The 24,822-nt window shown below is 31.1% G+C and overlaps 1 protein-coding gene across 1 annotated transcript; it reads left to right on the top strand.

Moving 5' to 3' along the window:
- The first annotated feature begins 1,388 nt into the window (after positions 1–1,388).
- LOC113397703 (uncharacterized) lies at positions 1,389–24,708 on the top strand. The gene is made up of 7 exons (XM_026636145.2): positions 1,389–1,596; positions 15,833–16,310; positions 18,459–18,602; positions 20,419–20,514; positions 22,389–22,501; positions 23,184–23,296; positions 23,424–24,708. Exons 2-7 carry the CDS (start codon positions 16,161–16,163, stop codon positions 23,972–23,974), a joined length of 1,167 nt encoding a protein of 388 aa, XP_026491930.1. The 5' UTR covers positions 1,389–1,596; positions 15,833–16,160; the 3' UTR covers positions 23,975–24,708.
- Positions 24,709–24,822: the final 114 nt, after the last annotated feature.

The raw sequence follows: 24,822 nt of genomic DNA, 5'->3' as shown, positions 1-24,822 counted from the left end.
CAAGATATAAAAAATAAATTGGTAGGCATTATCATAATTAAAGAATTTATAAATCTTTTATCTTCTATCATACAAAGGTTTTTTTGCTAATTAGCAAACACGTCAAATGTCAGGTTACAATAAATTAAGCCATTAAACATATTTTTTATCATATAACTGAGAGGAGAAATCAGCCGCAAAAAATGTGTATCAACTCGTCAGAACACGAAGCCTTAAATTCAACTTTATTTCCCGACAATTCAATTTATTATATGTATTACAATTTATTTTGTATCAAAACATTTTATTAAATTAAATTGTTTTTGTATTTCTTATAAGCATTACCCACTTGACCATTTAATAAAAGCTATAGTCAAGAAAAGGAACAAATTTCATTACGACTTAAGCCTTTATTTCTAACCAAAGACATGAAGGTTAATTATAAATCTTATTGTCTCTAACAAATATACATATACATATATCTAACAAAATATTTCTGTAACCCGCTTACCTTACGTTTTCCTATGGTCATAATTTCCGATGCATAACCTCCGTTACGGTACGCATTTTTCTAGTATTGTTTTTTTTTTTATTTTCATTAATAAATGAGAAAGACTAACGTAATATATATAATCTGTGAATTCATTTTGTATAACTTGGTGTGTAGTATACGTTAAGTCGATCTAAAAATGTTTTAAAATTCAGTTAGGTGTAAAGTGTAAACGAAGTCCAAATAGAAAAGTGTAGACAATAAAGAGACAAAATTTGTATGAACAACTGCTTAATATTCCTGCTGAGCAGCCTGAGTCACGACCTGCATGTGCGTTTCGTTTAGTTAAAAAATACAAAGTTTTAAACGAAACTATACGGTACGAATTGTTTACGCTGAAATACGTCTTATTATAATCCAATAAATACCCGTATGGTATGTACGAATAAGAATTTAACATAGTAATACTGTTTTGCAAGTTGTAGTGCTTTCAATTATTGCGTTTGGTGGCTGGAGCCCTAGTTTTAGTTAAACAAATTTAAAAACCTTTCATGTGAAATCTATTGACATAAATTGATGTTATGCTAACCGATATATTTCGTTTCAAGAAAATTCAAGGTCTATTAGAAATTTTTGGTATATTGTGATTTTGAATCCAGAAATAATTTCTTTATAGGTGCCTAAATCAAATATATATAAAAAAATTAAAATTCGTATTTTTACGTTTTAATTTAACTAAAAGTACGATTAAAATTAGATTTTTATGTCTATAATAAAATTCGAATTAACAACTACAGAATATTCGAAAAAAATAAGCTAATTTTCTAATATTGCACAATCCAAATATTTGCATACGGGCCACAAAAACCCGTTCGGAAAACATTGACATGTGCATTCCCGCGCTTTAATCGCTATTACCAATCAGAGGCCAGTATCGCGCTGAGACTTCACGTAAGCGCGCGCGTTCTTTTTTCAAGTTTAGTGATCAGTTAATGTGAAAACGACTATATTACTTGTTTTTAAGTTTTAAAAGGGATATTTAAGTTTAATCTTTGTTTTAAGATGTGTTTTGTGTCTTAGTGTATCGATATCTTGTTTCGTACGGATGGTCTGTGTTTCTTTGTGAGGTAATAAAACAAAATATAAATATTTTCGGTATTTCTAAATAATTGTACAATCTACCAATATATATATATATATTTTTTAAAATATTTTAATAATAATTATCATAAGTGTAGTCTGATACGTCATTAGATTGTTTTATACTTTTAATGCAATTAATAATTAATTTTTAATAAAACTATTTTACAAAAGATGCCATAAAAATCTTGAATAATAATTTAATTTTTTTTTACGTATGTGTCATTAGTAACATAATGTTATGATCTTTTTTTAAATATTTAAGCAGGACACGCGCATAATTATGAGTTATGAGCCACTTGAAAATTAAAAGTGAAATGATTTACTTACAGAGATTCATAATTTTCTTAGTTTAAATAACATTTCTACAAAAAATATTATTTTTGAAATGATATAGAACAGGATTTTTTTAATTATATATAAAGGAATTGGTATTATAATTTTAACTGTAATTATCGAAAAATATTTTTCAGTTCTTTAGAATATAGATGTTAAAACGTTACACTGTCGACTATAAAATATAAATACTATCTTAATATATGTTTTAGAAATTTAATACTAAACTTGAAAATAATAAATTAAATTAACATCTAACACAACTATTATATCTAAGTACTTAACCATTACGTTAATGTTCGAAGTTATGCAACTTAATAATCGAATCGGTACACAATGCTATAACAATTTATACTTAATTAATTAATCATTCACGCAAACATATATACAAAAGTAACTGCAAATGCTATTCTATTATAACTAAAATACTCATGACGATTGACGACTGAGGAATCTACAGATAATAAGCAAATATGATTAGAATTGCAGAATACTTTATAGTACTATTTTAGCCATCCCGACTTTGCAAGGGAACTATTAAGGATTATACTCTAAGATCTATCTCTTAGATAAGAAATATAAAATTATCAAAAGTATCTCAACTATGTAATAATATTCTTTATACGAATTTATTACTTTAATGGTTTGGATCTGGCATAGACCCTACTCACATAAAGCCCTCTGGTATACTTCATATCTTATCATGGACTAGCTAACCGCCCTTTACGGCAAAACAAGGGTCAATAGCCTATTCCAATCGAAGAAAGAATAATGATAAGTAAACATTTTATTTACGTATTATATGCAATTTGCTAATAGCTCAGCTAAATTAAATATACACTACTAACAGTTCTTGATCAATATCAATCACTCTATTTATATTACAACACTATTCCATTTAACTATTTATATCCTCTTTAATCCTCCAAAGTTCCGATAGCAGCTTCACACATTCACAAATCCATATTAATGAATATCAGAGATCATCCAAATTTTCGACCAATGATACCGCGTCTATTTGATGTCAAAGTTGTTTATTTGGTTTTTGTTCTCTTGTAATTGGAAATTGGACAAGGCTATTCATAAAACGTATATATCGTAGAAGATAAAACACTGCGGGTTTTCACGGTTAAAGCACGCAATTCAGTAAACTCCCAGTATGATTTTTTTGACACCTTTGAAACATGGTATTATTTCAACCAATTTACATAAAACTTTAATGAATTATACATCCTAACGTTTGTTAGGATGTATAATCACCCTATATTAGTGAAAATCTTATGAAAATCTGTTCGGTAGTTTTTGAGTTTTTCAGACATAGACAGCGGAAGGGCGACTTTGTTTTATAATATTCGCTACATAGACAATTTATTAATTAATTGGGCTTAACAATGATGTTAGTTATTTTTAGTTTATTTTGAAAAGCCGCCTACTGCGCCAAAAAATAAAAAAAAAATTATCCGACGCGTGCAGGTTTCCTCACGACTTTCTCTTCAACTACCGAATTATAAACACAAATTATGCACTTGACAACTTGAGGTGCATATATGCGGATTTAATATTTCAAACCCAAAAGTTTTGGTAAAGATTCATTAGAGTGCTTGTTGTATTTCTTCAAATAAACGCGTTCAATATGTACCCTATGCATATTTTCTAACATAGTAATAAAAAAAAAAAAATTAACCGTCAATACAGTAATCGTGTATATATTATTACTCTTAATATCATATTCGTAATTCATAATAGGCAATAGGTAATGACAATTTGCCTTCATAATTGAGTTTGTAGTCTCGACCGCATTGATCAATCTTATTTGAGACTTCTGTACAATGTTATCGAGGATGTATCCTCGATAACATTGTCGAAATAATGATTGCCCTACACAGCTAAACCAATATTTTTCAAAATGAATCTCTTAAATGCTATATCTGCGTTCATAATGTTCTAGTGATGTTTTCTATGATATTTCTCACCAACTTGACAAAAGTTAAATCATAAAAAAATATAAATTTTATTGTGCTGGTAATTCGGTTTTTAATTTGGAGACCAAGCATCATCATCATCATCATCAGACCTGTCTGTTCGTAATTATGGTCAGATGAAATACTGCCATATTAAAAAGTATCAGCTATGGAATAATCGGGTGACATCGTAGTACAAGTTGATGTACGTACGTACTTAGCTGATGAATGTATATACCTACTACAAGTGTGTACGTTTCCCGAAAATAAAATAAATACTTAATTTAAAAAAATCTTGTTGTAGTTTCATGCAACAAAAAGACGGTTTGTTATATGGCAGTTATTAATAATTGTCTCCTCCCACAATTATAATAGTTTAGTTTTTTGAGTAGGTAGATAAAATATATATGTTGTAAATAACAATATTTACTATCATTACTACAATCGTTTCTATTTAAGATCTCATGTGAGATGAAGGCGATCGTGACTCGGATGATGTTGTACCGTAATGCAATAAAACTCGTGTTATGTCATCTTGCTATTATTACAATAAAACCATAACGGAGTGTTGAACGTGCTGAAATAGTTTTTAGAATTATTAATTCAAATTTTATTTATAGTGACTTATTGTAAATGATAATTGAAGGTTCGTGTAATAGCTGCTACAGAGTGTACTCACGCAGTGTCAACTTGTAAAAGATGAATAGTGAAAAATATTAATACGAAGCATATCACCTCGTCTAGCTGTCTCCACTGGTGGCATATTTTTAAGACCTTGAACTGTAAATATTATCATATAAATTATAATAACCAACTTATGATACAACATTGTTACGGCTAAATCGAAGCCCAATTTAAAGAATTTATACCCATTAGAGTTGATACCCAAATATTAGTTGACTAAAATTCGAAAACTCTGCAACTTAGGTACTATCACACTCCAGGTATCAAAATATATTTTTATATTGTTATTGTATTTATATTTAGGATTTCTTATATTGATAAATCAAACTGAGTACTTTTTTTAAGTTCAATAAAAATATAAGCCTAAAATGCTCTTTTTTATATGTCCTGTGATTTGACTTCATACGTTTAATTTAACTTCCTTGATGTGACGAAATTTTAGTCTGCGTAGCAATAAAATCAGCCAATTAAACGTTGCTTGGGTTATTAACTTTTTGGTTAATCATTTGTATAATACGATTTGTTTCTATTCGAAGTACTTACTTACGAATGTCACTGACTAATAAAACCTAAACGAGTTTCGGAAAACGCAATAAAAAAATAATTGTTGTCCCCAGGCCCCAAGGTCAATTAAATTAATCGATTTCCTTTTAATAGACTAACATTACATTTCGTTTCAACATGGCATTCCTTCGATTCAATAATAACGTTAAATTAGTATTATAAAATATCAAGATTGTTTACTGCTAAACAAAAAGTATCAAAGTTCTCAAACAATATTGTGATTGAGCAACACTTACATTTGTTAATAGCGTTGTGATTTTATTACGTAAGTGCTTACGTCTGAGAACCGAAGCTTTTGTCTCGAATCTAACTTGACCTGAGAATATTTGACGTGATTGAATAAAACTTAAATGAGGGTAATGCGCCGAAGAAAAGGAGGTCGAGTGAGCTATGTGAGATTTTTTAAGCTGTTAGACGTTTGTAACGAACATGGCTTAGAAGAGTTTTGCGAGTAGAGTAATTAAATATAAAGCAAGTTGCTGCTTTCTAAGGATGACATATATCATATTATTCTCTCAAAACTGTTTATGTGTCTATGATTAGAGCTCGTACTAAAATTAAAATTGGATATTTCCTGTTTCGAAAATATATAAATTATGCAGTCAAAACAATTTTATCGTGGTATTTGGGATATATACCATTTAAACTAATCGTGTGTTAATAATTAAACAATTTGTAATAAATAATTATTTAAAAAATATATTATATGTAATTTTTAAGTGTCACTCATTTAAGAAAATGTAACTATAAGAGATAACTGTGTAATGTTACGCTTCTGATAGTATCGACGTGGATTGACTGACCGAATGAACTCATTCATTTAAATTTAAAAAAAGTTCTTATTTTTTAATAATCATGCCAAGATCATTAACCCATCTTATATCGTTTATAAATTAAAAAAATATATATAATTCAAGTGGCATTAATATCATATCGTGACTTTAGTACTTCCATTGTTGTTGTCTGATGGTCTGATGATTCACGGTATTGATTATAATTTTAATTATGACTCGACATGATTGTTGAATTTAAAACGACTGCTTATTGCATACATCGTGTCCACATGGATTGATACCACAGTTTGTACCTGTACTAATATTATTAATGCGAAAGTAACTTTGGTTGTTCTTCCAAGACCAACATCTAAAACGCTAACGAAGCCGCGGAATAAATAAAAATATGGTCATTCGGAGGATAACGGGCTTAGACGAAGCAGAAACGATTGTCGATTTCCTGAGTAGAAAAGGAAAATGATGTACTTATGTATTCGAATTATCACGTGACCATTTTGATGTGTTGTGTTGAGTAATTTAGACGAAAGTTAGTTCCAAAGTATCGAAGCTTGAAAGATGTCGAAAAAATAACACTGGAGGAAAAAGTACGACACATTAATGTCGTTTACTAAAGGAATGTCTAGCAGTGGATTATTTAGGGCTAATGGATGGATAAAGACATCGTAAGAAGAAACGAATCAAAGCAAGTCCAAAGGCACTTAGGTCAGTGACCCTCTTAATACTTACCAAAAGTCAACAATATTAAGTGCTACCTGTATTGAACCCTAAGTACTTCATGAGATGCTTTTTAGACGTCAATTTTAAACTTCACGAGCGCGCTGCATACTTTAAAGTAATAGTTTATGATTAAAACGACTATTACGTTTAGGAATACCTTAAACATAATTTCAAAGAAACTTACTTCTTTTGACTATTTAAAAAAGATAATTAATAAAGGATTCTGAACGAATTGTCATTTGAAATAAGTTTTTAGCTTCTTAGCTAGTGTTTTACCCATATATTTGGAGTATGTTCAACTCTATCTACTTAACAGATCTATGTCCGAACGAAGTCGTAGAAACAGTTAGTGTATGTATTCAATTAATTCTTTTAATATCTATAAGATGGATGGAATGAAAGCAAGTGTCGCTATATTCATTGCAGAAGTATGTGGTTTAATGTTCTAGTTGACCTTGAACGTACGAGGCTTTCGAAGAAAACTACAGTTGAACTAAATATTGTGTATTGTAATGCCACTTGAACAACTACTTCATCAGGTCAATGTTTAAACGAATGTTTCTCGTTCCACATTTTTAACATATCGACAGTATATTCGAGTGTCTAAATTTGACGCAAAAAAGTGGTATTATATTATTAATATTCCCTCAATTCAATAAATCGATGTAATTGAACAAAGTCGGAATACGACGGATTTGTTAAAATCTAAATATTCAAGTAGGCACATAAAAGCATTTTTGAATCGTCGTTTTCCAATGTTGAATTAAATGTATAAACTACCGCCGGTTCGAAGAGTAGATTCTACCGAGAATTACTCTTTTCCACCTTTTTAATTACGGAGTATTTCAATAAAGTACAATTAATTTTTATATATCCTGCCTAGAAATGAATAAATACTAAGAAACTTTTTATCCTTAATATAATCTTGTGTTGAGTAATATGTCTTATTTAAATATAAGCAAAAATAAATACTTTTAGATGTCAAATTAAACTAATATACATATAAAATATGTCAGCACATTTCAGTTCAAATACATCGCAAAGGTCTTTTACAAAATAATTGCTAGCAGTTTTAAATACGTACTTTAAATGTGTTTACATTTTACTAAAGAGGTTCTTAGTAAACGCGAAAGGAATAGAAAATAGTAAAGAATTTAAAAAAAGAACACTTTTTTCAAATGGAGAATAAATAATATGTTATTGAATTTGATCAATTGTAGAAAATGTGATTTGTCATTTTTACTACTTAATAGAATTTTATAGATGTTCCGGTGCACTGGTTCTTTGATTATAAAATATTATAACCGCAGAAATCTAACTGTCTTTGCAATGATTTAACTGACACCATTATAATTTGAAATGCCTTTTAATTTTCGAGTTATACTACTGATTGAAAATGAATTGAAAAAAAAACAGTTTGTATGAACTTAATAAAAAAAACTTCAATAAAATCCAAAAAAAAATTCCTCAAGTTTTTACAACACCTTATTTTGTAGTAAATTATATAATAATTTTGGACTGCATGCCAGTATGCGTAGAATGAATAAGGCAAATATATTGTATACAACTTTACATTTTGTAAGCAAGATTATCAGTAAGAATATATTTCCTTAAAATATGTAAATATCAAGTCTTTTTGTTATTATACAGTTTAGTATATGTTTTATTACGATAACTTTATACAAATAAATAAATATATCATCTGAGAGTTCTGAGCAACTGTATCATGTGACTCGAAAATAATAAAAATAAACTTACAGTCAGTCAACACACACACATACACAGCATTGCTACTTACATATATAATGATATATCAATCATCCATCATCCTAAATAATAACTAAGTATGGTTTGGGAATACCAGATTCACAATAAAAATTGACGACTTAAAAACTTATCTCAAAAAAACAAAAAAACAAAGAAATCAAAGGTGGAATTGATAAAAAAGCCGAATAGCCGGTTTTCTTCTAAATCAGTACCTGTATGTGTTGTTTCTATAAATATCCATTCACAACCGAAGGCAGTGTGGTCACAAAACAGTTTTGTAATGCAAATTGAGCTGACAATGATTCAATCGATCACAATGTTTAGGAGTAACTGTTTTACTGTTCGCTGTTCTAATAAAATCTATGCTTACTTTAAGGTCGATCAGTAACACAAATACTTCACATAACTTATTTTATTATCTACCTGTTATGTTGCAGTAACCTACTCTAAATAAAGTCATATTTATACGAACCCAGTGACGCGCCCCGGCTTTGCACGGGTGCAATTTTATGTATATTCATTGGCTCAGTCTCTAATAGACACTCAGTCTAAGCGAATACGGCATAACCGCATAACCAAGGGGAATAGATATATTTCTATAAATATATAGAAGATAACTATCAAAAAGTATCATTTTCAATATAGATTTTGGCGTCTATACGTATTTAAGATAGCTATCTATTTTAATATATACACTCTATGAATTAGTGTTTCATTCGCTCATTTCTTGTTATGACAGTGCTATTTGAATTACGTCATGAAATTATTCATTTAATTAAAACTATTGTTCAATTCAGTATAATATAAAGATCGAAATTTCTAATCTAATTATATATTCGTAAGCAATCTCTTTTGAGGATTTATTTTTTATTATCTCACCACAAATATTTAAAAAAAATTTAGAAACGAGATTATTAATATTACTATTTACTATACAGGCAAATATTTCCAAAAAATATATATTTCAAGTGAAGACTTTCTAAATTATTCTTTACGATATTAACCACTTTAATGGTCACATCTGTTGATACATAGCCTTCGCGTCAAACATTTAGCAAGCCCATGTTTTCTTTAGCTCTGTCGACCTTCGAATTCTCCGATGTTAAGTTTCTACATGCGCGCCTTGGTTATTACTTTGCTTACCGTTCTGAGTTTGATATAAGACCTATTTTTGTGGATTCTAATGTTTTTGTTTGTTCCAAGCAAACATCAGGTAAGTATTTTTTTTCTATGAATTCTATGAATTCTATGCATTCAGATCTTCGCTGTGGACCGTATTTTCAGTCAGATTCAATAAATAAATAGCTTAAACTTAAACCATAAATTAATCTAAATACTAGTATTTCGCTTCTATATTCTTAATATAGAATATATACTCAGAAGTAATCAGGACTTGGGCTTCAAAAGTACCTAAAGTATTCCATTGTCAGTATGTGCGTGCAAAAAAAAACTTTACGTGTAGTTTTTATGAGTTCGTTGACACAGAGAAACACTTATCAGATGCTACTACTTCATGTGGGTTGAATTTAGTAACTCCATATTATATGGAAATAACGTTATTGTTATGACGTGGAAATAACGTTATTGTTATGCAGCGAATTTAATGCCTATAAGAGTTGCCAATTATAAGAGTTTCCTCGGTTTCCTAGGATAGCGGTATCGTTACAATTACAAGGACTATAAATTACAGACATTAAAAGACGACCGTCCTACAGTTGTATATGACCGTCTTATAGATCGTATTGTATAAACTTAAATAGGAAAATCGCGGTGTTGCTATTTGTTCTAATAGTAAAAATTAAATATTCTTAACTTATACATAGCTTTTTTTTAAATGTGTTGTCTCAAGAACGCTTGAAAAGAAATAGTAAAAATGGAAGTGACAAACAAAAAACATCGACTAGTACTCTATTAAAAAAAATTGAGTGCTGAACTCACTGAACTCACGGTACTGTGAATATTTTTCGATTTAATCGTTTATGGGCTCATTTTTAAAACTTACTGCATTATTTTAGTGTTGACTACATTTGACTTTTATTTATATACATTTATTTATATATATATATTTATATATTTTTATATAAATCGTTCTAAAAATAAAAAAAAAGCATTTAAGATAAGCCAATAGCGTGACACTTTTTGTGTTTAACGTGATTAACAAATACATCTTGTTTTTTTAAATTACATTTCGAAATAATAACGACTCGAAGTAAACAATACAATATTTTCAAACATGTAATTATTCTCTTGTTTCTCGTGTACAATCTTGTTAAGATTGTTAACTAAGGGTTATTACAAGACATAATTGTGATGTAATCACGTACCAACCAATGACCAATTCACACTTGTTGGTACGTCTTTGTACAAGCCCGGCTGGAAAGGTTAGCCAGACATTATTCTACCGCCAATCAGAATTACTTGTATTGTTGTGATCTGGTTTGAAGGGTGTGTGAACCAGTGTAACAGGCACAAGGGATACAACATCTTAATTCCCAAGGTTGATGTCGCAAAACATTTTTATCTATATTTACTCGATTTAAACCAAACTAGCAAAACCCTGTTCCTGTATGTGTCTATATACCAACAGATCATGACGAACGATTGGACGTTATGGAAATTGATATGCCACAGATACATCTAACAGCGCGTTAAAGCAAAGTGCTTCTACCACAAATATCGATTACTAATATGAAAAGTGATCATTGACCATAACGAAGTTTTATTCATAATTACTGTTTTATTTTACTTATTAGGCAGTTATGCTATCACATTTTAGTATCAATGAATTTTGAAACCTAATTTCTGTAAATGTATCAATTATTGCGATATGCCATATTTACAATAGTATTAAATAGTTTTAAACATATATATATCTAGGTACGTATGATTAATCACATATTTTTCTTAGTACACCATTCATTGTAAAACATAATTCATCATACAAATGTAATATACGGAAGGATAGAATAACCGCGTTAAATAACTTTGATTGAATGTTGCGTTTAATTTACGCATTATTACGTATGACCACGTTGTATAAATACTTTGATTGGAAATAAAAGATATTTGAGAAAAAAAGTATCAGCAACATAACAGCTGATACATACACTATGCACTCACAAAGAACAAGAAATATACGTTTTTCACGTCAATAGTATAAATTTAAAGCGGTTGAAACTGCGAAGTGAAGCTACTTATAAATACTAAAATCTTCGACACGCGCTGCGTCGTCTGGTATACGTTTTTTGTTAATTTCTTTAGTATTTTTCAGTTGGTTATTACAATAGAAATGATTCATCTTTTATTATTATAGCAGAATGATGTTGGATAAATATATACATACATGATATAAGTTAAAATATAACGAACGCATTCAATAAAGTAAAACAAACCATTAAAAATCTGTATTAATGTGATTTGAAACCCTAAAAATACTGACATCTAGCAATTAGTAGAGCTTTAGTACAGAGTTCTGCCTGACTGCTCTGAAACAGTTTGGATACGGGTCTTGGAGTTCTCCCCTTTAGGCGGGCAGTTACTCGCCGTTAACCACTATCGTATCAATTGTTTTGAGGTATAAGGCCTTCTAGGCCTCGCGCAGGTAATTTTTAATAGGTCGTTAAAATTCATGTGGTTACAATTAAATTAATGCAGGAACATAACATCAAAGTTTCCAATGTCGACGCAAGGAACTATTGACGGTGTTAGGAGTGGTTTTCACTCCTTGGAGTGACAATATCCATGATTGAAAGAAACCATGTATCATCAACACAGAATCTCAATGACACTGGACACAATACTAATTAATAATAATAAATATGTTTATTCACCACAAAGTATTATTTGCATACTCAAAACCTAATGGACTTATAATAGAAAGAAAAAATTTGCAAAAATATTTTTAAAATCATACCGGTATATCTTGAGATTAGTGCATTTAAAATAAACAAACTCTTAAGCTTTATAGCGTGGTCTGTGACAAATACTCCATTCGTCATACTACGTTACATATGCAACTTGAGATAATATTGACACTAAACTTGAGAATCTTTTGTAAACATTTTTCGACCTTTGAAGAATACCTGTAGCAGAATATAACAAGCACTTTTGTTGTATTACCAGTTAAATTAAATGTAAAGCTACAAGATTTTTGGAATATATATTATATTATACCGTGCGATTTGCTAATAGCTCTGCTAGATTTTGCATTCGAATAGTCCTTTATCAACACTATTCCTCTAAACTACTTATGTCATAACAACATCGCCAACATTGACAAACGGCATTTTTACATTCCAATGAGAATACCAATGTTTATTTTAAATCACGACTAATTATGTCATGTCAATAATTAGATTCGTTACGTATTATTGCTTATGGCAATCTCTTCCAGATAATTTTTGACGATGCATTTGTGACTACAACAATTTGTTGGGAATATATTTATGTACAATTTTGTCGCTATTGTTTTCATAGGTGGTTATTGTATTTTACATCATCAAATGGAAGAAATATTGTATTTGTATAGTTACAACAATTAAAGTTTTGAAAAAACAAAAACGTTTTGATACAAATAATTAAAGTAATACGTTCGATGAGTACTTGTAAAAGTTTTTAGATCTAGTTAAATAAAAAATGTTCCGTACTAATGACAATAGTGCATCGATTATTTAATTCTAATCACGGCTAGAGTTCCTCAGACATTACAATGAATCCAAACCGTCAGCCATTCGAATCACGTCGTCTCCTACCATATTATTGAAGAAAGGAAGTAGTCTAACTGTAAAATTGATGTTTTTGTAAAATGGACCCAGTTGTTTTCATATTTAGGCTGATTATTGAGGTTAGTAGAAAGTGGCCGACAGACGCTAGGACAGTTCTCAACTCGCAGTTATATCACAGGATATTGTATTCACAAGTGTTATAGCTTAATACTCGTGAGACCGTCTAAAGATAATTTTATATCATACGCAATTCTGGCAAAATATATAACTTATGTTTATACTTTTGTACAAGTTGTATGCATTTCTACAAAACATCCTTGAAATAATCGCTTTGGATGAGTAAGAACGTGATCACTCATCAAAGTTGCATTATTTCATGGTTACCTGCTGCCTACTATCTACCTACCAGTGTCATACTAATTAATACTATATTTCACACTAAGATTAAATTATGGATTTATAAAATACGAATGTTTCTTTTTCGTTTTGAAACTTGGGTTCGAAGAGTTTAATTTCAAGGTAAAATTTGGGTGCCTTGGCCGATCAACATCGAACGAAAATTTATAAGGAAAATAACTATTGCTATATATTTAATAATATATATGTACTGAATTACACGCCCATTATTTTTTATTTGGTAATAAAATATAATAATTCATTTAAAATAAAATATATTTGGAGCATTTTCTTGTTGAGCATTGTCTTCTAATATTATTTTGAAATACGAAATTCGTAAAAAAAATAAAATAATAACCGTCCTGAATACAATTAGCTAGAAAATTTGTTTTCTGTATATTTTTTTTATAAAATTCAATTTCTTTATACATTTTCCGAGTTCACAAAGCGGGTTTAGAATAATTAGGAACTAATGACAGTGTTTTTAGTGCGCGCTTTCTAGTAACAGGTAATCAAGTAAAAAAGAAAGTGTACTTATTTAAATACCTATCCGTATTTTCTATCCCTTTTCGCATTCGGAAGAAAACCTTTTACAAAAGACGTACTATTGTTTGTATATATTTTTACGCTCTGGAAACTCGAAGTAAACTAATACTTAAAACATTTGCATTTGCTTTGACTTCAAAATAGATACAGATTTTTTTCATGTAAATATTAGGCGTATTATTTTGTTACGCGTTTATCTTGAATAACTATTAACTTACAGTTATTATATAAATAATATTCCTACACCCGGTATTACTTGTCCGCACACAAATTTACAATATTAATTGTAAATTGTTAATTATTTAATTCAATTTATTATGCAATTGTATATGTATACGTGTTATTGAAATCGTAATATAAGTATTTATATTATAAAGTATGCTATAAATTAATTGTATTTACGTCATCAACATATAATTATGTTTAAATTTCAATTTATGTAATATACATATATATTCGTAAAATCTGGAATGCTTAATGAGACTAATTTAAATACTGTTTATGATCGTTTCGGAGATTCATCTTGTATGAGTTTATAGTTTATCTTGTGCTCAGCGGTGAACAAAAATGTCGTAAAGATATTATCCAAACCAGATGATTCCCCATTCATTTAGGTTAAAATAATCTCAGTCCATATTCCGAACAACTTTACCATATAAATATAATTGGTTAATAAACTCTAAACTCGAAGACAACCAACCATTAGGTGTCTGTTCATTGCATTTGTACAATAAATAAAAAAAAATGGTAAGACTTAAAAGTTATCGTTACAAAGCTAATGTATTATTTAAATATCAATGCATATACTATAATACCGTAATGGTATTCATGCGATTTCCACACTTGTTACAAGCATCCGATAGAAAGTTTTTGTTCGGTAATTTAATAGTATATTTATCCTTGAAATAACTATTATTGCAATTACGCGATGGTCTTCAACTGTTTCTCAGTTTCTCATGTAATAAACATTAAATAAACAATTTTTTTATGTTAATTTATTGTAAACAAGAACTAATTTTTCAATTGCTATGTTTTACTACGATAAAGCGTTTTAAATTTCCCATACATTGAAAACGAGTTCTCATAGTTATATATTCAGCGTCAAAGACCTTAAGATTCCCAGCTACTCAATGTTACGACAAAACCCGGAAAAAACGGTAGCATATTTTTTTTATTTTATTTAACAAATACTACGATGTTATTGTATTCTCGTCTATTATTAACAATAACACCGCAGATGAGGATTGTTGTATGTTTTTTATACTAACAATGTTTCACTTAATGAAATTATTCATATAATTCCACAATCCATTGGTATTCTTGCCATTCCTCGCGGTCATGTCATGTAAATTGCACTTGTTATTGTTTATTCTCTTTTACCGGAGTTTACTTGTATTAAAATAAGTATTTTCTTGGCAGTAGGGCTCAGTGCAAGCCTGGGTAGGTACCAACCAAACATCATATATTCTATCGTCAAACAGCAATGTTCTGTTCCTGTTTTGATGATGCAAGGCATTGCTTTAATTAACCATTGTTAATGTTTCTTTTCGTGTCACTTTCACCACCCATCCTAATTACTTTAAATTAAAAAAAAAATCTACCCAATACACTAAAACGAGATCAACACGTCTAATGGTACAAAATATAACAAACGCTTGCAGAAATTTTAAAATATAATCCGATTGTATAATTTATAACAATATTGTATTAAATCATAATTGTTTTATTTTACAGGATGACGAAGAATCGTACGTGGAAAACGACATCAGAAACTGCCTTTTCGATGATGATTGAATAGATGTCAGTTTCAAATACGCGGGAGTCCATCTTTATTTACCTGTAAAGATTATCTCAAAAATTATTGCTGCAGAAGCGTCAATCAAATTTCGAAAAAGCCAATGACACCAACAAAAAGTCATACTAGTCCAAACATTTTGAACATATCACGAAGAAAAAAGATCGTGCAATTTGTTTTTAAAGAATAATGCATCAACATTTTGAATAGTAATTGGCGTCGCCGTTCAAGTTCAATCGATTTCATTTGTTAGTATATTTGTCATATATGAAGGTGGATAATATAAACACAATGTCAGTCAGCAATGACCTGAGCGACACAGACTCCTCTCCGAAATTACGGATGAAGCCAGCTATCAGCAGGATATTCTGCTGCAGCGTGACAGCAGCCTCAGGTTTTGTTGCCGCTTATGCTCTGGTAAGTAATACCAAATCTATTTATGTTTCCGTACTATATTCCCATTTACAAATCCATTTAATAAAGTGTTTGTAGTATTGTGAGAATTTGTAATTTATTATGTGAAAAGCGCTATTGGACTATGTGTGTGATAAAAAGCGCATCAGTATTTGAACACACACTTATGGTCTATAATTAATATACCCTGCACGGTTGGCTAGTCTTTAATACTAAGAATTATATAAACATACAATAATAGCACATAAAAAAATATAAGAAACATGCCAAGAGAGCAATTAGCATTCCCCTTTAGTCTAAAAATCTCTGAGTTAACAAAGTTATTATTACATAAAATCTGCCATATGAAAAACCTAGAAGATCTTCGAGTATCTATTTGTAAATTTACTTTCTCTACCAAAATTTATAAATGGTATTTACATATGTTATAAAAATTCTGAAGGCAACCAGAATACTGTAATCGCATAAATTGAGCTGCAAAGTTTTTGATACAAACATTGATTCGAGGCTCTAATCTAGGCTACCTCAGTAATTGAACAACATTGTTTCATATCAAATAGAAGGGGCTACCAGTTCTAAGGCCAAGTTATCTCACGAGATGTCGAAATAGCGAGAGCGGATAGCGGAATGCGTAATAAGCTTCACAGACTTCCAGATAACAGATTTTATATTGTGATTACTAACCGGATCGTAATATTATTAATATATGCTATGAAAGCTTATGTTAGGTCATTTTGAATGCAAGATTGTGTAATGTAACGGGCGAAGCGAAGTAATTCGGTTGGAACTATTTCAACTTATGTCTGTTAGTATAATTAATGCATTATAATTGCCTAATTATATGCCAATAAATTTATTCTTACATGACTATATTGAAAAATATTTTATTTATAGCGTCTTGTATGGTACGCAATGCCTTTTTAATTTTGTAGCCTAATTATCCCATATGGCTTGCGTTAAATTATTTTCAGGGCTTAAATATACTAATAGTCATGGCGATACATGGAATGGTATAGAAGTTGATGATGTTTGTATCTGGAGTCGAGATATAACAAAATGAACATAAAAAATACATATTAACTTTCATTATAAAAAAATCAAATGATAACCGAAAACTTTCATGATGACAAACAGTATCAAAGTCAATCGTGTAACAACATCTTTTTTATATCTTTACAATTATAAATGCAAAAGTAACTTTGTCTGTCTGTCGCTCTTTCACGGCCAAACTAATGAACCGAATTTGATGAGTTGGTATGATGAAAACTTGAACTGCAAAGAAGGACATAGGCTACTTTTAAGTATAATACCTAACGACCAACCCCTTTTTAAACGCGAGTCAAGCCGCCGGCGATAACCAGTATCTATAAGTTATATATTCTAACGTAGATAATATTAAAGTGTCGAAGTCAGTATAATAAAATATATAATAGACTCAACCATTATGAATATTAAAAATGAATAAATTAATAAATATGAATATTTACCGTTCTTTGGTAAAGTACCAATGGTTATTTTAAACTGAATGCTCGGAACTAAATTTTGTTCAATACGAACGGTAAATTTTAACACTTTATCTTAGGACAATAAAGAGGATTCGAGACATCCTTTTTATTGCATAAGGTCAAAATATTCCCTCTGTGGCAAAATATTTGTAGGTCGAAACCACAGGAGAGAGTAGAAAATATAATCAAGAAATATACAAACTTTTTAGTTAGTTAGTAAAGTTTCCTTTGTTTAGTTAACATGTAAAATGGTAATTTAAAACTTTGATTATAGTCAGAGTTTTCAAAGACCATGTGAAATAAGTTCACCAGCTGGGATAATATTGAAGTCCTTCTGGCACGTTGGGCATACCTAATGAAGACTAGCATGCAGGAGATATTATGCGCAAGTGGATCTGATAATCCATTCCCTTATTCTTATTTAGATACAGTAATAATCCAATATAACCAGTGATAAATCAGGCGCTTGACGTGAAGACTTTATGAATTTTTCGAGGCATGGGAATAAAACATAGCAAATTTTAGTCTAACTTTTTTTAATGCCTTTCTTTTTTTAATTTTCAACAATGATTAGTGTCAAATTTCAACCAATGAGCAAACATTTATAATATTTAATTATCTCAAATAGTAAATTGTGTATTTCCAGGTTGCATACGCGATAGCTTTAATCTACGAGATAGTTTGGGTGGTGGAGTCGCAGAGCGGATTGCCGATACCATCTGTTTTATTGATGATCTGCTATTGCATCATTATCGCGGCCACAGTCACCTTGGTCCATGGCCTTATATCGGTAAGAATGTATTTCAAAAACAAACTAACTATAATTGCCTCGTAGATACTTTTACCATCCGTAAGCAAAACCAATCACTTCTTGAATGTGGTAATCGTACATAAACTTTAATTCAACGGAGTTAATTATATTTAAAAAAACATACATATTTTATTTCATTAATTATTTCTTAAAAGATGGTTTCATTTACGTTTATTGCCGAAGAATGCTCGATATTTTTCGAAAAGGATTCGTAATACAAACTGAAAACACAAATGTGAAATGTGAAATGAAAAGTATGGAACTATAAAAATTATAACATTTAAAGATAACAGGAAACAGTATAGCGTAACACTGTTAGTAGATTTACATATATAATGCAAATGAGATACGAAGTGATTTCCACCAGAATAACACTGTAGGCACGAAATCAGACAAGACAACATATTTTATTTTAAATCATAATATTTTTTTTTTCGAAAAAACAATGAAAATGAAAGAAAAGCTTAAAGGAGCTACGAAGAGGTATGAAAAAATATTCATCATGCAATCTTAGGCAAATCTGTCCAGCCGTTAATTAAACCCTGGTTTAGCAAACTTGTATTATTTCCTATACTGTCCGTGAACAGGATCTAATTCTGGGAAGTAATGAAAATGGTAAACTATTGCTTATTTTATACAAATTAATTGTCCAAAAAACCGGTACCTATATATAAAGTTCAAAAGAACTTGTTATTTTGGTCAACTCTATACTACTGGTTTATTTGAATAATTATTAACAATAAACTTAAAATAATTGTGTAAAATAGATAACGCCATTAAACCAAACGAGTTCATTTCATTTATTATTGTCACACACATAAAATGTCCGAAAATTTAAAAAGTAATTCCATACGGACGAAAGTTTTGCTTTTAATATAAAAAGCTTCATATGTACGTTCCGCTATTGCGTATGGCTTCATCTTAATTTGTAGAGAATATCATGGGACTCATTCCATTGCTAGTCTGTGAAAACAGACTTTCAGTACATGGAACAGATTTTCTTCCAACATATGCAGGTTTCCTCACGTTTCCCTTCGCAGCCACGAGATGAATAATTTATAACCACAAATCATGCAATGCAATTTGGTGTTCCTTTTTCCGAACCGGTGGAAGAGTTTAATTTGAGCATCAATAAGAAAGTGTAATGCTTCTATGTTGAATAAAGGAATTTGAGTTTGAGTTTGAATTCAGCGCTGCTTGTAATATTTGGTTAAGATTCATTCACGTTTAATCACTGGATCATCTTGGCGTTTCACAAATTCGCAATTATTACAATATTCTTAATATATGGAATAGTCCAATTCAGAGTATCGCATGTGTTAGGACTGGAGACAATAGCCCATGAATCAATATTGAACTTAGACTTCGTACCGATAGCCCGCATGCCGTTAAGCTATTAAGTCGTACTGATATGTTAACATTATTTTATTAAAATTAACTTTAACCACAGAATTTATCGTGTTGAGCAGTAATATTCCACTACACGAAAGCAATATTAAAATGATGCATTGACTAAAAAAGACAAGCAGTGAGATTATGTAAGAACTCACTTCGTATTTATTTCGTGAAATTTTGACAACAGACTTACGGTGATACGCCATATTGATACTTGTATCCTATACATTTTATAATTGATATACTCAATATGCCAAATCACATTCTGACATATCACGCTCGCTTTCTGAGGTGAGTTTCGGTTTAGTTTTTCCTTACAGCTCTAAAGTTCACTAATAAAAATTAAGAATGACAATAAATTAAATTGTTTTTTCATACATTATTTTGTTTCTTTTTTCAGAAAAATAACACATACCTCCTGGCGTGGCTGATCGCAGTCATACTGGTGTTGATACCAGAATGTGCTCTAGTCTTCTATATGTCCATCAGCCATTGGGTAATTATTATCAAAATAACCAATCGCTTTTCATTTATTTGGGGCTCAGAAAACATTTGACATACTCTTACGCCCGATCAACTATTTCATTCCAACCGTTCTTGGCAATACTTTTGTAAAATTCATATGTGTTTCTGATGAAGGTATTTCAAAGGTAGGAGGAATAAAGATAAATATTTCTTATTTGGAACAGTGTTAGTATGTAATATAAAAATATGTTATATTTAAATCTGTTGCAATTGGAGTGCAGCAATGTGCTGATGGTATTAATTAAGCGTCAATATCATAATGGTTTACGGGCCGTTCAGCGATGTAAAAAGTTGCAGGATCGATCCTGACGCCTTGGGCTATTGTCGTCCCGTCTCTTAAAATAAGTGATAAGCTTAAAAGGAGGGGTAATCAGGAATATTAGTTATTCCTTCATTCATTTGGACCATTGCTAGTAATTTTTTTTAAATAGTAACCTCTATGGACATAGACAGTGGCGCTGTGAGAAATGTTAAACCGCCACGTAACGTCGCCAATGGGCCAACCAACCCTAGGACCTTAAATTTTATGTGCCTTGTGCCAGTTATACAGGTTTACTGGCTTCAAACTGAAACACTACCGTCAAATAGCGGTACTTATTATAAGTATTACTGTTTGGCGGTAGATTATTTTTAGATAAATGTATATAAAAAGTTACATCAATCAAATTAGAAGTGATTTTTATTTTGTTAATTTTATGACACGCCCTGAATCGACATCGTAAAATATGTCTTGACTCAGTAAGTTAAATAAATAAATATTGGACAACATCACATACATTACTCTGATCCCAATGTAAGAAGCTAAAGCACTTGTGTTATGGAAAATCAGAAGTAACGACGGTACCACAAACACCCAGACCCGAGATAACATAGAAAATTAATGAACCTTTTCTACATCGATTCGGCCGGGAATCGAAACCGGGATCTCGGAGTGGCGTGCCCTTGAAAACCGGTGTACACACTACTCGACCACGGAGGTCGTCAAAATATATTAGCTTTCCTGATTCAGTATCTACATTATATGAGTGGTTATTTTAAATAATAATATCTTATGGCCACGGTCTCGCTTGTGTAGTTTTTACTTTATCGTGTTATAATTTACTTATTTAATTTAATCTACAGATATTCAATTAAAAAATAGGACGAATATAGAAAGTAAATTCCGAGTGCTATGTAATAATAATAAAAAAAATATATTACACCAACAAACATAATGGCTACATAACACATTATCTTAACATTCGTAACGAATATTAAATCGGTCATATTTATATATAATAGTTATTTTGTTCACGTAACGACTATAAAGTAATAATGTAATAAGTTTTTATGTGGCGTTAATAAAGTCTTAAGATTTGGAAATTTTATTATAAATTGTATAATTTGCAAGTAAGTATGTAGAATAGATCTATCCACTCAAGAAGCCCGTCCACCTAAATTTTATCGGCATACCTTAGTATTATATAATAAAAATATAATTTGTTTTTTTTTTTGCCATCTGTACTCTTAGTGGTCACACGCACACTAAGACATTGTGTATGTACGCGTGTCATTCATCTAATGCACGTCGATAGTAAACTAACGTGGAGGGGCACGTCTTCGTGAGTGAATAGCATAATAATATAAATTTTAACCGATACGAGTATGAATAAATTACACGTGTTTTAAAAGGTAGGTGGATTGGCTAATGGATCGCCTGTTAGTAGTACGTGGTCATGACCACCTACAGACGCCAATGCGTCACTTGGTAGTAGGCCTTTGTGCATTGTACTGCCAAGCAGCAATACATCGTATTACTTTTTACGGTTAGAAGGGTGAGTTACGATTAAAATGTGTCGCGCGCAGGGGCTGCAGGGCGTGTACGGCGGCGCGGAGCTGGCGTGCTACGTGGCGCGCCTGCCCGCCGTGGTGTGCGGCGTCGTGCTCGTGCAGTCCGCCTACGCGCTGCGGGAGGCCAGGTGCGTCCGCCTCCCCCACACGGCCCACACTCGCTCGATGTAGCTCGTGGGGTCCTGGGGCAATATTGTTAGAATTTGGATATATATTTTGATTTCTTACACATTCAAATTATTGTCTCTCCCGTGGGTGACCCTCTCTCGTGGAGGTTGCCAGGGCAGTTGCCCCAGTTGCCCGCAACTAAATCCGGCTCTGGATATAGCTATCGTTCATTTCAAGTTATACATGCTATTTATTATAAATATATTTAACATTAAATATATATGCAATTTTTTTCTTTATATTGCCAGACAGAATCGCTATTTAAAGTTTTTGATTGCTAATTGATGAAAATATCTAGCATCAAAATTCAAAGTTATATCAGAATTGTTATATTATAAATAAATTGCCTACACTAAAATTTGTTTAAAAAAAATTGAGATGTATTTCAATATTTACAAGACTTATAGGTATATGTTAAAGAATATGTAGATTCTGTTCGTCATTTTAATACATTATGTGTAAACTCATTACCTATAATAATGTATGTATCTATTGAAATTCCTAACCGATTCTTCTTCTACCGATTGGGTCGACTTTTGGAAAGATTGTTGATTATGACTTCGCAGCAACACTTAACATAAATTATATTATTATTAATCTGTATATAATCTTAATAAAAACAGTATCAGTTGAAATTTCCAGAAAAGGTGAATATGGCAACACAGTACCGGTGAGCGGCAGTGAGTTCGATGCCAGCCACTTCGTGCCAGACACGCCCAGTGCTTTTACCAATGATGGTTTCTTGGCTGATAACGGTAACTTTGTTAATTTAGATATTATACTTAACTCATTGTCGTTTTGAATAATAGGTAAATTTGGGCCCTAAAAGATTAAACTGAGATTTTGTTTGTATGTTATGAAATAATTATTTTCTTCTTAAAGGTAAATCAGGTTCGATGCCAGATCTCCGTCGTCACTTGGCGTCCCGGCAATCGATGAACATGGGCTACCCGATGATGTTACCGCAGCCCCCGCCAGCCTACTGGCAACACCTCGCCGACCGGCAGTACGCAGCCAGTCTCCGAGGATACCCTAAATCCTTCCCCCAACCGCAAACCTACGGCACCTGGGTTGGCCCAAGAACCGGACCCCTCGATAACCCCTACAAGAGGAGACATTCCGTCGTGGGTGCGTTTAATAGCGATGAATACCCCGCCAAGGGCTACGAGTTCGAAGACAGGATGGATTGCAAGAGTGAAATGGCGTATCCCTACCGACAATATATGTACGATCCCCGAATGTTCCCTCCAGATTATGACCCCAGGTTCTTCCAAGACTTCAAAAGAGAGGATCCGTATGGAATGAATCTGAGACACGATCCTTACCATTTCAGTGGATCGAGGGAGAGGGTGTACTACGGCATGAGGAATAGTCACAATTCCGTTGGTAACGAATCCGATGACTTGACGAAATATAAAGATGTCGCCCTGTAGAAAAGACCATAGACTGATTTCTTGTTAATCCACACTCACGGAAATAATTTGTAAATTAGGATTTTTACGAATTTTCGCATTCGCACCATTTTAAATAAGGCCGTGTAACCACAGGAAGAGTAAAATATATAAACGACTCAGACATCGAATCGACGCGATATAAATGGCGATAAGTAGTTGAATAGTGCTGTGTTATACGAAGAGATATTATTAATCAAGAACTGTTTATCTCTACTCCTTCTATAATATAATTTAAGATTTGTTTACTCCAATCGGTCTATTTCATTAATCAATGTTTCGCAAATGCAACGTTTGTAAAACTCCTGATTTATATTTTATTCGTTATATTAGAGCGTAACGACGCGCTCGCTCTGCGGCGACCGTGGCGCCATCTATAGTAGACAATATTTAAACTTATTTGACATCGAACTTGCTAGAACATTCCATCGTTTTAATATTAGTTTATTTGGTGCTTATTACATACGATAATTTTGTAATTAAGATATTCATATCGTGCTATATTTCAATAGTTAATTTTGATGTAAAATTAACTTTTATATTGTGTATTAGATTTCCTACCTATTTAGGATATAAGTTCTCACTACGAATAAGTATTAATAGTGTTTAGTTTGTTACCCAATAACCAAAGGTTTATAATTGCTGTAATAAAATATAAAGGAAAATTTCAGTCACTATTTTGTATAAGAAATAACGAATAAAAAAATTTCAACGGGCTTTCTTGTTTTATTTTTAGTTTAAAAAAAATCTATCAGAATAAAATGTAACACTTTTCTCTGCTTGCAACATTATCATTGTTATGACTTTGATATTAGTAGCTAATAAACGAA

This window comes from Vanessa tameamea, chromosome 23 (assembly GCF_037043105.1).
Source record: "Vanessa tameamea isolate UH-Manoa-2023 chromosome 23, ilVanTame1 primary haplotype, whole genome shotgun sequence".
NCBI lineage: Eukaryota > Metazoa > Arthropoda > Insecta > Lepidoptera > Nymphalidae > Vanessa > Vanessa tameamea.
Note: the sequence above shows the minus strand (reverse complement) of the source record. Positions and strands in the feature narration are given on the sequence as shown.

Bases quoted from the DNA above. Each gene is read 5' to 3' on its own strand.
- LOC113397703 (XM_026636145.2), top strand. From the start codon at position 16,161: ATGAAGGTGGATAATATAAACACAATGTCAGTCAGCAATGACCTGAGC. The intron at 18,603-20,418 runs GTAAGAATGTAT...TTCTTTTTTCAG, and splicing joins TGGTCCATGGCCTTATATCG to AAAAATAACACATACCTCCT. The intron at 23,297-23,423 runs GTAACTTTGTTA...TTCTTCTTAAAG, and splicing joins TGGTTTCTTGGCTGATAACG to GTAAATCAGGTTCGATGCCA.